The sequence below is a fragment of the Lampetra fluviatilis genome, chromosome 6, assembly GCF_964198595.1.
Source record: "Lampetra fluviatilis chromosome 6, kcLamFluv1.1, whole genome shotgun sequence".
NCBI classification, from domain to species: domain Eukaryota; kingdom Metazoa; phylum Chordata; class Hyperoartia; order Petromyzontiformes; family Petromyzontidae; genus Lampetra; species Lampetra fluviatilis.
The window spans coordinates 5,915,094-5,928,231 of NC_136280.1; the positions used below are offsets into that span (position 1 = coordinate 5,915,094).

General features: G+C 41.3%; 1 protein-coding gene across 1 annotated transcript in view; it reads left to right on the top strand.

Annotated features, from left to right (window-relative positions):
- Window positions 1-682: 682 nt before the first annotated feature.
- The window catches only part of ERCC6L (ERCC excision repair 6 like, spindle assembly checkpoint helicase), a 28,880-nt gene continuing 16,424 nt past the window's right edge, over window positions 683-13,138 (top strand). Inside the window, exons 1-16 of the mRNA XM_078857605.1 lie at window positions 683-855; window positions 1,706-1,793; window positions 1,923-2,045; window positions 2,464-2,651; window positions 2,953-3,078; window positions 3,241-3,403; window positions 4,320-4,448; window positions 4,924-5,016; window positions 5,491-5,678; window positions 6,014-6,131; window positions 6,599-6,720; window positions 7,218-7,293; window positions 8,767-8,892; window positions 10,664-10,777; window positions 11,010-11,146; window positions 12,759-12,860. Of these exons, the coding sequence (XP_078713731.1) occupies window positions 836-855; window positions 1,706-1,793; window positions 1,923-2,045; window positions 2,464-2,651; window positions 2,953-3,078; window positions 3,241-3,403; window positions 4,320-4,448; window positions 4,924-5,016; window positions 5,491-5,678; window positions 6,014-6,131; window positions 6,599-6,720; window positions 7,218-7,293; window positions 8,767-8,892; window positions 10,664-10,777; window positions 11,010-11,146; window positions 12,759-12,860 (1,913 nt within the window). The 5' untranslated portion in view covers window positions 683-835. The remainder of the gene's footprint in view (window positions 856-1,705; window positions 1,794-1,922; window positions 2,046-2,463; window positions 2,652-2,952; window positions 3,079-3,240; window positions 3,404-4,319; window positions 4,449-4,923; window positions 5,017-5,490; window positions 5,679-6,013; window positions 6,132-6,598; window positions 6,721-7,217; window positions 7,294-8,766; window positions 8,893-10,663; window positions 10,778-11,009; window positions 11,147-12,758; window positions 12,861-13,138) is intronic.

Sequence of the window (13,138 nt, forward strand, 5' to 3'; positions counted from 1 at the left end):
AGACAGAGTCTGAATGAAACACCCCCAGGCTTGGAGCGTATATTTAAGCTGGGTTGGAGGGGGAAGAGCACCTTGACAAAATAATTTGCATATCAATAGGAATTTAGAATGTTTTTGGGAAATGCAGATATGGGATTAGTACTACTTGTGAAATGCGTAGGAGGTGGTTTTATTATTTCCATTCTACGTGACTTTAGCGAAAGAACCAAGAAGATTAATCCCTGCAGTCACGAAAGCTTTAAATCGATATTTGATTAACATTCAGGTAACCACAACAAATGTAGAACCTTTAGTCAATGTTTATCATATTGATTGTACACAGTTCGTTATTATCACCACTTAATTCTTGAATTGTCCATGCCATATTGATCGAGCAATAATAATATATCCTACAACAAAATAGATGGTCTGGAAGAATGTATTTTTCCGGGAAGTTGGGATTCATATTCTTGGATTGCCATAGGGAATCGAAATCACAATCGATTCTTCACGACTCCAAACTCATTGGAATCGCCCACCCCGAGTGACGTTCTCAACGAGCCACGTCACGTGGGGGGGGGGGGAGTGTTGGTGTCGTCCAATTAAATTCAAACGTTCGCTGCCCAACCCACCCCCCCCCCAAGTATCGCGATAACTTGGGAGCCGCAGGGCAACGTATGGGGCTCGGGCGAAGTTCTCGCGAGATTTCGCGTTCAATAGAGGAGGTCCCACGAAGGCGGTGTGACGAATTGGCGCCATTTGTGTGAACTTTTAAATTCGTAAAGCGTCGAGCGCGGCGTCTCCCTCGTCCGGCGGCTTCGTCGCGGACCTGCGAGGGCGAATTCTTTGACCGGCAATGTCGACGAGCGACTCCAGGTACGTTAGCTTTGTTTGATCGCGGTCCGGCGACGTTTCGGCGCGAAATAAGAAACGTGGCGAGGAGGAGGATGATGAGGTCGTCGGGGATGCCTTCGTTACATCGCCGCCGTCGTCGCCACCACGACCACAGGGGGAAGGAAGGATGTGGGGGAGATGGAGCGTGCGGGTGCTGAGGTGGATCTGCGTCCAGCAGTGGAGTGAACGCGGCCCGTCGTGGCTGGCCTCGGAGCAAAGTTGGTTCGCTTTCAGATGGCGCTCGAAGGGTCTCTGCCGCGATACGAGGAAGCCGATGTGGCAACTTTAAAAAAACAATTCCGATGGAGAGAGTTCAACGTACATACTCAAAGGGGGGGATGGGGTGGTGTGTTGCCACGTTATGATGAGGCCAGGGCGATTCACCGTCTACGATCGCGCACAACTCTTTAATACAAATATCGGCCGTAAGAATCGGCTCCTCATCACCTTCGATGGTCGATAAATCGGGATACCTCTGCGCTGCGTGTGAGCCTTTGACGGTAAATGGGACCCCCCCTCTCCCATTGTAAAAGGGGGGCATTAGTATCGTTAAGCCTCCGGTGGTTTTAGCGCTTCGAAATGCACCGGGGGGGGGGGAGTCGTGGTGTAAATAATCCATCGCGATAATATCGATTGGGAATATCACCACCACCACTGTTTGCTCCTTATCACATCCACTTGTACGCTGTGCCTCCTAACCTTGTGATCGGCTCACAACGGCAGAACTTTGTGGGCTATTCTAGACGGTACGCACGTGTTTGTTGTTGGGATGTTTTGTGTCCTTTGATTCCTGGCCCTTTCCTCTCTGTGTGCGTGCTCTGTGTACGTGAAGCAATGGAAGGGAAAGGGACACGGGTCAGATGTCTGGTCGTGAGAAGGGAGAAGAAGAGGACAACCCTGACGCTGTGAAATACCGAAAGGTGGGGTGAAACTTTGCCCACAGGGGTCAGCATGGAGATGACAAATCCACACGCGCGCACACGCAGCCATTCAATGCATTAAAAGGAAAGGGGTCTTTTTTTCAACGTTTGTGTGTGGTTTTTTTACAGTATGTCATGCGGTCCAAGGATGCCCTGCGAAGTGAAAACTTGACTGCCGCCGTGCATTACTTGAAGAAGGCGTACAAGATATATGCAAGCAAAAAGCTAGAGCTTAAGATAAAGACGCTGGAGGTTGTGGCCGCATTTACATGCATCTTTAACATCAGAAATGCAATCCAGCAGGCCACGTTTTGATGATGTAATGTAATTTGCAGCCGTGTTCATCCATTGTAATTATTTTGGTATTGCCTATAATATAACCATTTACGAGGTATTTATATGATAACTTTTGTGCCGTTGCCTAAATATACAAAATAATGTTGTCGACTCAAACTATTTTCGGGCTAACATTAAAACTATTTAGATTGAATCAATAATTTGAATGTTACACATGCTTTTTCATTGGGTTTAATTTTTGAGGAATGCATGCCAGTATTTGTGACAGGATATTACTTTCCTGCACATTGATGGATAGGATTATTTGGTTATTTCCATGAATGCAGTGTTTGATGAAAGTTTACAAAATCTGTGAAATGGCTTTACATTCCAGGAAGTTTTGAAAGCTGCTATCAGCAGTGATGATGAAGAAGATGAGCATATCAACGTCCTTGGCTCAGGATTTCATTTATACCATGAACTTTATAACCAGCTGTATTCTCATCAGCTTGAGGGTGTTGCCTGGCTTTACAACTTATTCAAGAATAAGTGTAAAGGTGGTATACTTGCCGATGACATGGGGTAAGTGTACATCCAGTACTCCTGCAAATAAAAAAGTGACCATTTTTATATATAAAGTACCAAAGAATATTAATTTCTGCAGTCACGAAAGTTTTAAGTCAAAAGTGACCATTTCGTATAACTACAAGCAAGGTGTAGTGTAGGGAATTTTTGTCGTTGAAGGTTAAGTTATCGTATGCATTGATCAAATTTGGTTGTTTTTAACGTTTGATTAATGCAAAAACATTAATTTCACTTCGTACGACATGAATACAATGTGGTGGATGGTATTGACTTGCTGGTGTTTTTTGTTTTTTCTTAGACTTGGCAAGACGATTCAAGTCATTTCTTTTCTTTCGGGCATGTTTGATGCTTCACTTTTTGGCCATGTTCTCCTGGTCATGCCCACCACTCTAATGAGCATTTGGATTTCTGAATTTGATAAGTGGTGAGTTATATATTTTTAAGAATAGGCTTTTTTTATAACCGGCACGCTTTGTTGCTGCTCTTAACAGTAATTGCATAATTTCAACAATTTTGTTTCTTGGTTATTCAGTTAAAATAGTAATGAAGAAAACATACTCTCAACTTCATACTTTCTGCCTCGCAGGGCACCAGGAATCGTGGTCCGAGAGTTCTATGGCACCAAAAATGAGCGAACGAGAAACTTGCAAAAAGTTCAACGGACGCAGGGAGTTGTTATCACCTCATACCAGCTCCTTGTGAATAACTGGCATGAGCTGTCCACATACCAAGGACACGAGTTCATCTGGGTGAGCAGTTGTTGTTAGCTTGCATTGTAAATTTGGCTCTGTTGTTTTTGGGTAATGTTTGGTTTTATATTACGTCATTCATGAAAATTGCATCTTACATTTGCTGAGGAACTGCGGACCGATAGAACATCCCCCAGGCAACGAGGCACTGCCATCAATTAACCAAGCGATTCAGTCCTCTTGTTATATTAACATTTATTTGGCCAATTGATGAGTGTGTAGACATGTGTGATCAAACTGAAGCACCTGAAGAAACCCCACATGTGGGAGGTGGCAACACTTTTATCCCACACAGAAGGAACAGACGATATTAGGCCGCACTATGCCGTACCACATTCTACTGGCAACATGTGTTTGATTTGCCAACCCTTTCCTCCACGGTTCTGGATTACAGGCATGCTCCACCACTGCCTGGCTACTTAAAAATCCATTGACAATGCAAAATCGAGATGTATTACCTCGTTTAAAGTGACCTCTGTGGCTAGCATATGGCTACTAGCTATTATTGATGGGATACGTGGCAGAAATGCAAGATGCATAAACGTGACATGCTGGTAAATTTACTGTGCCTGAGTAAATGACATTCACAGGTACAGTGTATTTCAGCTTGTCACAGTAAAATTATGTCAGTCACATGCATGTTATCTGAAGGGGTTTTTTTCCCCAAAGCATAGCCAGGACAATTTATACTGTTCACTTTGAAAATGTACTTGAGTAATGCACATTACATTTAACATGATGATATATGTTTCTATCTGTTTATTTTTTATATTAAATCAGTGGTTTTATGTTTAAAATAGTATTATGGTTTGAATACGTTGGTACATTATAATTCACAAAATATTACCTTGCCCTTTGTTCAGTATTGTAAATATTCACATGTTTTATTTTTTTTGCTCACGATGTCATTGTCTAGGATGCAATGTTTCTGGACGAAGGGCATAAAATAAAGACGTCATCAACCAAGACAGCCAAGAGTGCTCATGCCATTCCAGCACATTTCCGTATGGTTTTGACAGGGACACCAGTGCAGAACAACTTAAAGGTTGGTGTGAAAGTGAAAAATAACTCGCTGTGTTTCATCATTACTGCTGCCTTTTATCTATATATATAATCCAGGCCAACGTTTTGAACAATTGTTTTTCAGAAAAATGTTACGAGGCAGTATTTATGACGAATGCGGTTTGTTTTGTTTCTCAGTTTAATACCACTGCAAACACAATACACAGTATCTGTATTGTTTTATTTTAATCTGAATGTTTGTTGTTTAAGGTATTCACTGCATGCAAGTTTATTAGATATTAAACACGCCAGTCTTAACCAAACTGTTTTATATAAGCAGCTGCATCTAATTATAATTCTACATTTGCAATAAAAAGGCTTCAATCGAATCTTTAATAATTTGATCATGTTTTTGTAAATCCTCCAATTTTTAAACCAACATTTGACATTCGGCATGCAATTTATCGCTTGACATTTGTTTTCTAACTTAATCTCTGTTTTAACCTTTACTTCTGTAGGAAATTTGGGCATTGTTTGACTTTGTGTGTGAGGGGTCACTGCTGGGCACATCCAAAACCTTTAAGATGGAATATGAAAACCCAATCACAAAGGTTTGTTTGTTTGTTTGCTGTGCAATGCTTCAATTACATGTTGTGTACAAATTGCTAAATTAAATTAACTGAACATTTTAATCTGGAACGTGTGCTCAAACTGTATAGTTATTAACGATATGAAATAGCCACTTGATGACTTTCCTTGCGGGATTGAGTTGTCATTTTGGGTTGCAATTACGTTTATTTTTAGAACTAGGGTGAATGCAGCAGCCTGTAAATGGCTGGAAGGATCATTTGGACCCATTGAATACAACATAAATTAATAAATAAAAGAACATGTATTTGCACATTCTTTGGTGAATGCAATGTTACCTTAAGAATTGATGTTCATGGATTAATGCACTGTTATGTAAAATGGTGTATGTAAGACGGTCCTGGCTTTGTCATATTTTATTTCTGGACCGAATTGCCTTACCGCATTTCAGTTGAGCACATAGACAACAGACTGTTGGCTGTGGTGTGTGGATTCAGGCACGCCAAAAGGATGCCACTGTTGGTGAGAAAGCACTGGGTACGAGAATGGCGGAAAACCTGCAAGAGCTCATTGGGCCGTATTTTCTTCGCCGAACAAAATCTGAAGTACAGTCGAAGGAACTTCGTGCGAAGCAGCTCCGGGATAACAAAGAAAATGATCCTGCAGTAGGCAACGTGGATCAGAGGTATTAATGCTTTCCTGTAGAAGTGTATTGTTCATGTAAAAATGTCATTGATATTTATGATCTTGAGATTTGTATAATTTAGTGCTATTAGTATTAATAAATTATTATTCTTGGTTCTTTCGGTAAAGTCACGTAGAAGGGAAATATTATTTTATTATTTCCCATCTAAGTGACTTTATCGAAAAACACAAGAATATGTGTGAGGGGTCACTGCAGTCACGAAAGCTTTAAATCGAAATTTAATAAATTATTGCTTTGAAAAATTGATCTTGTTAACGAAACGATGAAAGCTGTATTCAATCGATTTTCCTTTTATATACATTTTTCGATGCCAGAGTTCAAATAGAGATGCCTACCCTGACAAGAAAAAACGACCTGATTGTATGGGTTCACCTAAGCCCAGTGCAAGAACAAATCTATCGAGACTTCCAAAATCTGGACGACATCAAAGAGGTATGTAAGACCTGCCTGTCCTTTAGAACTGAAGACCTTTAGAAATCCTTCAAGCAATGCACTAAGCAATTGTTCAACAGACCTTTTTTGTACTTTCATTTCTTGGAATTTCCCTTTGGACAAATAAAGCATTTACTTCAAGAAACACTGGTGGAGATCAGTTGCACAAAGTATGAAATCGATTTTGTATAAAATAAAAAACATGCACATGGTTTTGAAGGAATGATACGTTTTTGTTTTGAGAAATGTCAAACTGATGCTTACATGGATGAAATTATAATGCACGCACTAAAATATAAGATGCATCTTTGCAATCGTGTAGCATAGTAACAGTTAATTTCCATGCATTTGGCAATAGAGTAAAATCAACATTACAATACGAAAATTCCCTCTGGTTCACTGGCAGTCAAAAGTAAAGTAATTGTTGCAGACCAGCATTACAGTTTGTTGTGGTGCTTGTCATTTAGCTGCTGGACTCCACACGCTCCCCACTTGTTGCACTTGGCATCCTCAAGAAGATTTGTGTTCACCCGCGTCTGCTGCCAGAAAGGGCCTGTGCTCAGCTGGGGCTCAATCAGCAGTTTGGCAGGTCAGTGTTTAATATTTAACTGTTACGAGTAATAAAATATAAATATTGTGCCAATTAGAGTAAAGAAACATGATCAGTCCTTACATAGTGAAGAAATCTGGATGCAAGCAAAGTACCACATCGCATCACTATGCATACCATAAAAACAAAAAATTAACGGTGCCAAGTTTGATCTGCATTCGTTCAAACGGTCATAGTTTTTGTTTTAATGGCAGTTGGGGTTGCCTGTCCGTCAATGTGCGAGCCATTGGCACAATTGGCACGAGGTTGGCGATGCAGTTTCGAAGCTATCCAGTAATCTCTTAAAGGAATTCCATGAAACGTCTTGGTTGTTTGACCCTATGACATGCCACATTCTAGTATAGCAAAAGAAATATCTGAAAGATATCATTAACCAAACTAGCATTTTAACTTAATGCAATTATTTTACTAATGTGTCTAAAATGTTCATTATTTGTAAAGCTTATTTTAAAAGTCCCACGTGAATTTTTTTTCAGAATTGCACCGGAGGGTCTTGAAAGTAACTGGTTTGTATCCAGCATCAAGAATGTTCCTCCCAAGACCTTGATAGAGGTAAAGACTAGGAGCTGCATACAATACTTGACATTCATAATAAAGGTTTTTGGGTTAGATCGCGTTATTTATCAATGTGTTGCAACCCTCCGCCACCCGACACGGTCAATCAGTAAAAAATGTGTCACGTTGACAAAAGACAATATTTCACTAGTTTAGCGCACTGGTGTGTTGAGTGGATCCACAACATTTAGAATTTGAGTAGTACGACGTTTCACTGGAAATTACATCCAGCATCTTCGGGTGATTTGCGAGAATAGTGAAGCCATCCACCTGCTTCCGGTCTTAAATAGTGCATGATGACGTCATCATTGTTGAACTCCATCAGGATTCGAGATCAGAGGTGGAGGTGGGGGTGTATGCAATTATGTAATAGATCAGTAATCAGCCACTTTGCATGCGACTCACCTGTAAGGAATTGCAATGTGTTGTGTATTACTTAGCTATATTCAGCGCAGCCTGGAAGCGTATTATTATCACAGCGATTACAATTATTTTGAATTCTTCTAATTTTCAATTGATTCTGACTAATCTTGGCCAGTAATAATTAGTTCTGCATAACACTTAAACGTGATCATAATCAATTGAATGTCCTTGTTGGCAAGCATGCTCTGCCACCACTGACAGCTGTGTTTGGGAGAATTTAATGTTCCTTTGATGTTCTTTTAATCTTACGCTAAAGTTACCTCTCGTCTGTCCAATATAACACTTACCGCATAAGCAATTGATCTGTTGCCAACTTCGGTAATTCATCTTTGGTACAAGACACTAGTTTTTGAATTGTGTGTACTATACCAAATCTCACTTTAATGTTTTGCTTTTGCAAAACACGGGCTAGTTTGTCAGTAACTCCTGAGATATATTGTATTTTTATTGTTTTGATAATCACTTTCAGCAGTATTGTTGTTCGATCTTGATTTGGCATTGAATGCTCTGTTAATTTGAGCATTATTGTAGCCATCCAGTCTTGGTGCTTTAACATGTTTGATCTCTTTCCCTAAACTTTCACCATCTGACACTGTCTTTTCCCGATGTATGAGTGTCTTGAGAGAGGATTTCTGTGCTGGGTGGTGATGTGGTGGATGGCTTCACTATTCTGGCAAATCGCCCGAAGATGCTGGATGTAATTTCCAGCGAAACGTCGTACTACTCAAATTGTAAATGTTGTGGATCCACTCTTCAACACACCGATGCGCTAAAGTAGTGAACTATTTGTCTTGTCAACGTGACACATTTTTTACTGATTGGCCGTGTCGGGTGGTGGAGGGTTGCGACACATTTATAAATAACGTGATCTAACCCAAATACCTTTTTATTATGAATAATACCGGTCGCGAAAGCCTACGTGTTAAATACTTGACATGTTAAACATAATTTTGTGATAACATCTAGGAACATTAGTTACATTGGAAGGCCTTTGGTAGTTTTGTACAAATGTGAATTGTGTACGTGTGACGTTCTTGTGAGTTGCAGGAGTCTGGCAAGTTGACGTTTCTGATTGGACTACTTGAGCGTTTGCGCCAAGAGGGTCACCGAACGCTGGTGTTTTCTCAGTCACTCAAGATGCTGGATATCATCGATCACATCCTAAAACACCAGGTGAGATTGGGTAGTGGTGTAATAAACCACTGCGACGACTATCTGTAATTTGTGTTTATTATTTATGCATTCCTTGACAGCTGGACAGCTCCGTGCTCTTCACCCTGATACGGCTGCACTCCCGTTCCGCGTGGTTAGATGTTGTTGCTCGCGCCGGCTCGCTCACACCTTCTCCTGCGCCGCCGCTGGCAGGCGGCTCGCAAGGAGGAAGCCTCTGGCCCGCCACGTGGCCGCTGGCGTTCTGGAGGCGCGAGACGTGGTCTCGCTCCCTGGCTCCACACACTGACCCCGAGCCCCTTCTGGCTTTCCCTTATATCCCCTGACCTACGTCACCGAGCCCTGCCTACAGCCACGCCCTCTCACGACCCTTCTAGATGGTTACGCCCTGGAGCCTTTGAGCCAGAGGTCGCAAACGGGTTTTGATTCCTTACCCGGACCCGGCCGCACCAGGGTCGCAAACGTGTAACCGTACCCGTACCCGGCTGTACGCGTACCCTACCCGTACCTGGCCGGGTACGGGTATCGGGTACCTGATTGCGACCTCTGGGATGAAGCCATGTTGCAGGCGTGGGTGGGTTGATTCAAGGAACTTGAATTGTGAGAAGAGACAAGACGTTGGGAAATGAGTGACAAACAGTTACTCACCAGTGACTCACGGTCTACCCGTACCCGGCCGCACCAGGGTCGCAAACGGGTACCCGTACCCGGCCAGGTACGGGTAGCCGGGTATCGGGTAGGGTACGGGTATCGGGTAACCGGTTGCGACCTCTGCTTTGAGCTCCGTCCTTGAACTTCGGCTCGACCCTCTGATTAGTTGATGGCCCAGGCGGCGGATCCTATCCCAGCAATCGTCGGTGAACTCTCGTATTACAGTGATATGACTATTAAAGCCTAATTATTTGATGGTACTGCTTTGGCAGTGGTGCAAGAACCACAACTGGGCAAACCTTAACACATTGGAAAAATATTAAACAGGTGACGTTTTCTGCCAATGCCCCTTAACTCGTGGATACCAGAGCACGTAGGAGGCCAACGTGCGAGGTATCTCTGGCCTGTGTTATGAAGAAGGGCCATTACCCAAAATATTGCTGATTTGTCTGTTTTCCTTTTTAAGGCAGTTTTATTGATGAATGTCAGTTTTAGTTGAAGCCAAATGTAATTTTGTGCATGCAGGATTCCCAGTGATACTTGTTCACAATAACTTTGTCACCGACATTTTATTGCAACCACCAATCTTTGCAACAGATTTGTTCTCCAGGACTAGTTTAATTAATTCTATGTTTTGAATATTCGGATTAATAGTCGTCGGTCTTTTTGTAAGTTGCAGCACTCGTGAGGGAGGTTTCCATTTGAAGCGAATTTTGAGGTTATAGATTAACTTCTATTGCCCAGTGGGACAAGTAATTTTTTTTTTCATAGCTGGATCATAAAATCTACTTTTCCCAGATGTGGCTAATATAATTTGTCCTATACTCTGAAGTTTTCTATGTAATAAATGTGCTTACAAGTAAATTTATTTTCTTCACTGGTGGTCATATTTATCAAACCTATTTTTTTATAGAAGCTTTTTTTTGTTAATGTATCACTTGTATCCCTTGGAGAGAAAAAAACTGAAGTAAAATTACATTTTGTTAACATGATTCATGTTTTGTTTACTGCCAAGACTCAAAAAGCAATAACACGAATTAACATAATTTTGAATATTATATCACATTACCTTTCATCACTTTGAAGTGAATGCTTTTTAAAAATGTTCTGTTATGTTTTGAAGGGCTTTAAGGTGATGAGAATTGATGGAACAATAACGCATATCAGTGAAAGAGAGAAACGCGTCCAAACGTTTCAGAAGGACTCTGCATTCAATGTGTTTCTGCTCACTACGCAGGTAAGTGGAGTGTTACGTGCAATTTTTTCGAATATACCCATAGTTGGCTTCACCTGTTTTCAAGGGCAATACCAATTTACAATTGGTGGTGGGCGGTGGTGAACATCGGCCAAAGCAAATTAACATTTCTTTGTTATTTGGTTGTGTTAGTGATTTGGCACTTATACTATTTAAAATCACCTTAACTTTTCGATATTATTATGACTGATTTTGTAATATCTTTGCTTGCCAGGTGGGTGGAGTTGGGCTGACACTTACTGCTGCAAATCGTGTCGTGATTCTTGATCCGAGTTGGAACCCAGCAACCGATGCCCAAGCAGTGGATCGTGCATATCGCATTGGACAAACTGACAATGTCATCATCTACCGGTAGAGTTTGAGGTCTTGTGCGAGAAAACTTAACATATGTAACCTAGGGATGTTTATTTCATATGGCTTGTGGAAAATAAATGTTTTTAAGCTATAAACATTTTGAATTTAGATTTTTTCTTAAGGGTAAGAGATATTCTTGACACGTTGATAATTTACATTTTTTTTATTGTGTAACATTTTAGAGGGTATTGTCCAAGCCAAAATCCTACATTTCCAGTATACTATACTCTTTGGTTCTTTCGGTAAGTCACGTAGGTAGAAAAATAATAGATCACGACGTTTCGATCACAACACAAGCAATCGTCATCAGGTGGGACAACCACAGCAAGAAAAAACTGCTGAAGTAGGCGAGAGATTTGTCGTGGTATGAGGTTTACATAGGCCTTGGCAGTAGGGGGGAGAGAGAGAAGGGGGGGGGGCTGGGCAGAAAGTGGACTCTGCAGTAGCACCCGGGCCACTGGAGTGAAGTGGGCCACCGCAGCAGCACTGGAGAGGTCGGCTTCAGGGGGGAAGAGAGAAGGGGGGGGAGGAGGCAGGGCAGAAAGTATACTATGAATACATTATTAAGATAATCTTAATGGTACTTCATGTCGATCCTTGATTCTGTTGTCTACCCACCTTATTCCTCAGTCTACTCAACCTGGCTCTGTATATTACTATCTTCGCCAATGCCTCCATCTCATCCGGTACCATTATCTTAGCTCTGAAGACTGCTGTCACTAATCCTGAAAAAAAGACACATTTAACCCGAACATCTCTTTAATACTCTGTTTGATCTCAAATCCCACCTTTACTTGGCGAGGTCCTTGATCGGGTTATTGTCTCCCTTGTAACCGAACGCCTCTTCTAACATGATGAATTTTCCCAGTTCAGTCTAGTTTTTGCCAGGGGTATTTTAATGAAATTGCTCTCCTATGTGTGGTCCGTTATATTTTTTGGATTGGATCATAGTCTTAATTATCCTCAGCCTTTCTGCTGCTTTTGACACCACAAACCAACTCCCATTCTCCTTGATTGACTGAACTCATCTCTCTCTGCCTACCTCTCCCCTCTGATCTCATTCCACTCCAATATATACACGGTCTACTCCAGGAACCAGACTTCTAAATCCCCCAGTCAACCTTCTCATAGGGAGGACACTCGTTTTTGTCTGCTTGTTCACATAGTCTTCTATATAACTCTAGCGTCCCCCAGCCATTTGTGATGTTGACTCCATTGATCAACTTCTTGGTTCTTTCGGTAAAGTCACGTTGAAGGGAAATAATAAAATAATAAAAATTAAACATAATAAAATACAAATTATCACGACGTTTCGGCCACAACACAAGCAGCCGTTCTCGGGTGACTTTACCGAAAGAACCAAGAAGATGAATCCCTGCAGTCACGAAAGCTTTAAATCGAAATAAAAATCTATTGATCAAGTTAAGGCTCATGCCCTTAATTTTCCTTTTGCTTATTGATGACTGTCTTTTCATAAATTAAATGTACCCTTCAATGTAAACGTACCCAGTGTTTTGAAACGCAGTCACATTTGGATGCTATATAAATCCTAATTGTATTGTACCCAGCATTTTCTTGTGCAATAAGGTTGTTTATTCATTGTCCCTAGGCTGATTACCTGTGGGACCATGGAAGAAAAGATCTACCGCCGCCAAATATTCAAGGAGTCTCTGATCAGGCAAACAACTGGCGATAAAAAGAATCCCTTCAGGTAATAGCTGTATTCCGTCACTCGCAGTACACCTATATTTTGACCCAGAGTGTTTTTGTCACCTTGGTTGCCAAAGAATCCCCCATTTAATTCTAGATTTGAAGTTTTCGTGACTGCAGGGATTCATACTCTTTGGTTCTTTCGGTAAAGTCACGTAGGTATAAAATAAAATAAATTAAATCACGACGTTTCGATTGCAACGCAAGCAATCATCATCAGGTGTGAAAACTACAGCAAGGAAATGTCTGTCTTGCCATTCAAATGAATCGAATTATTTG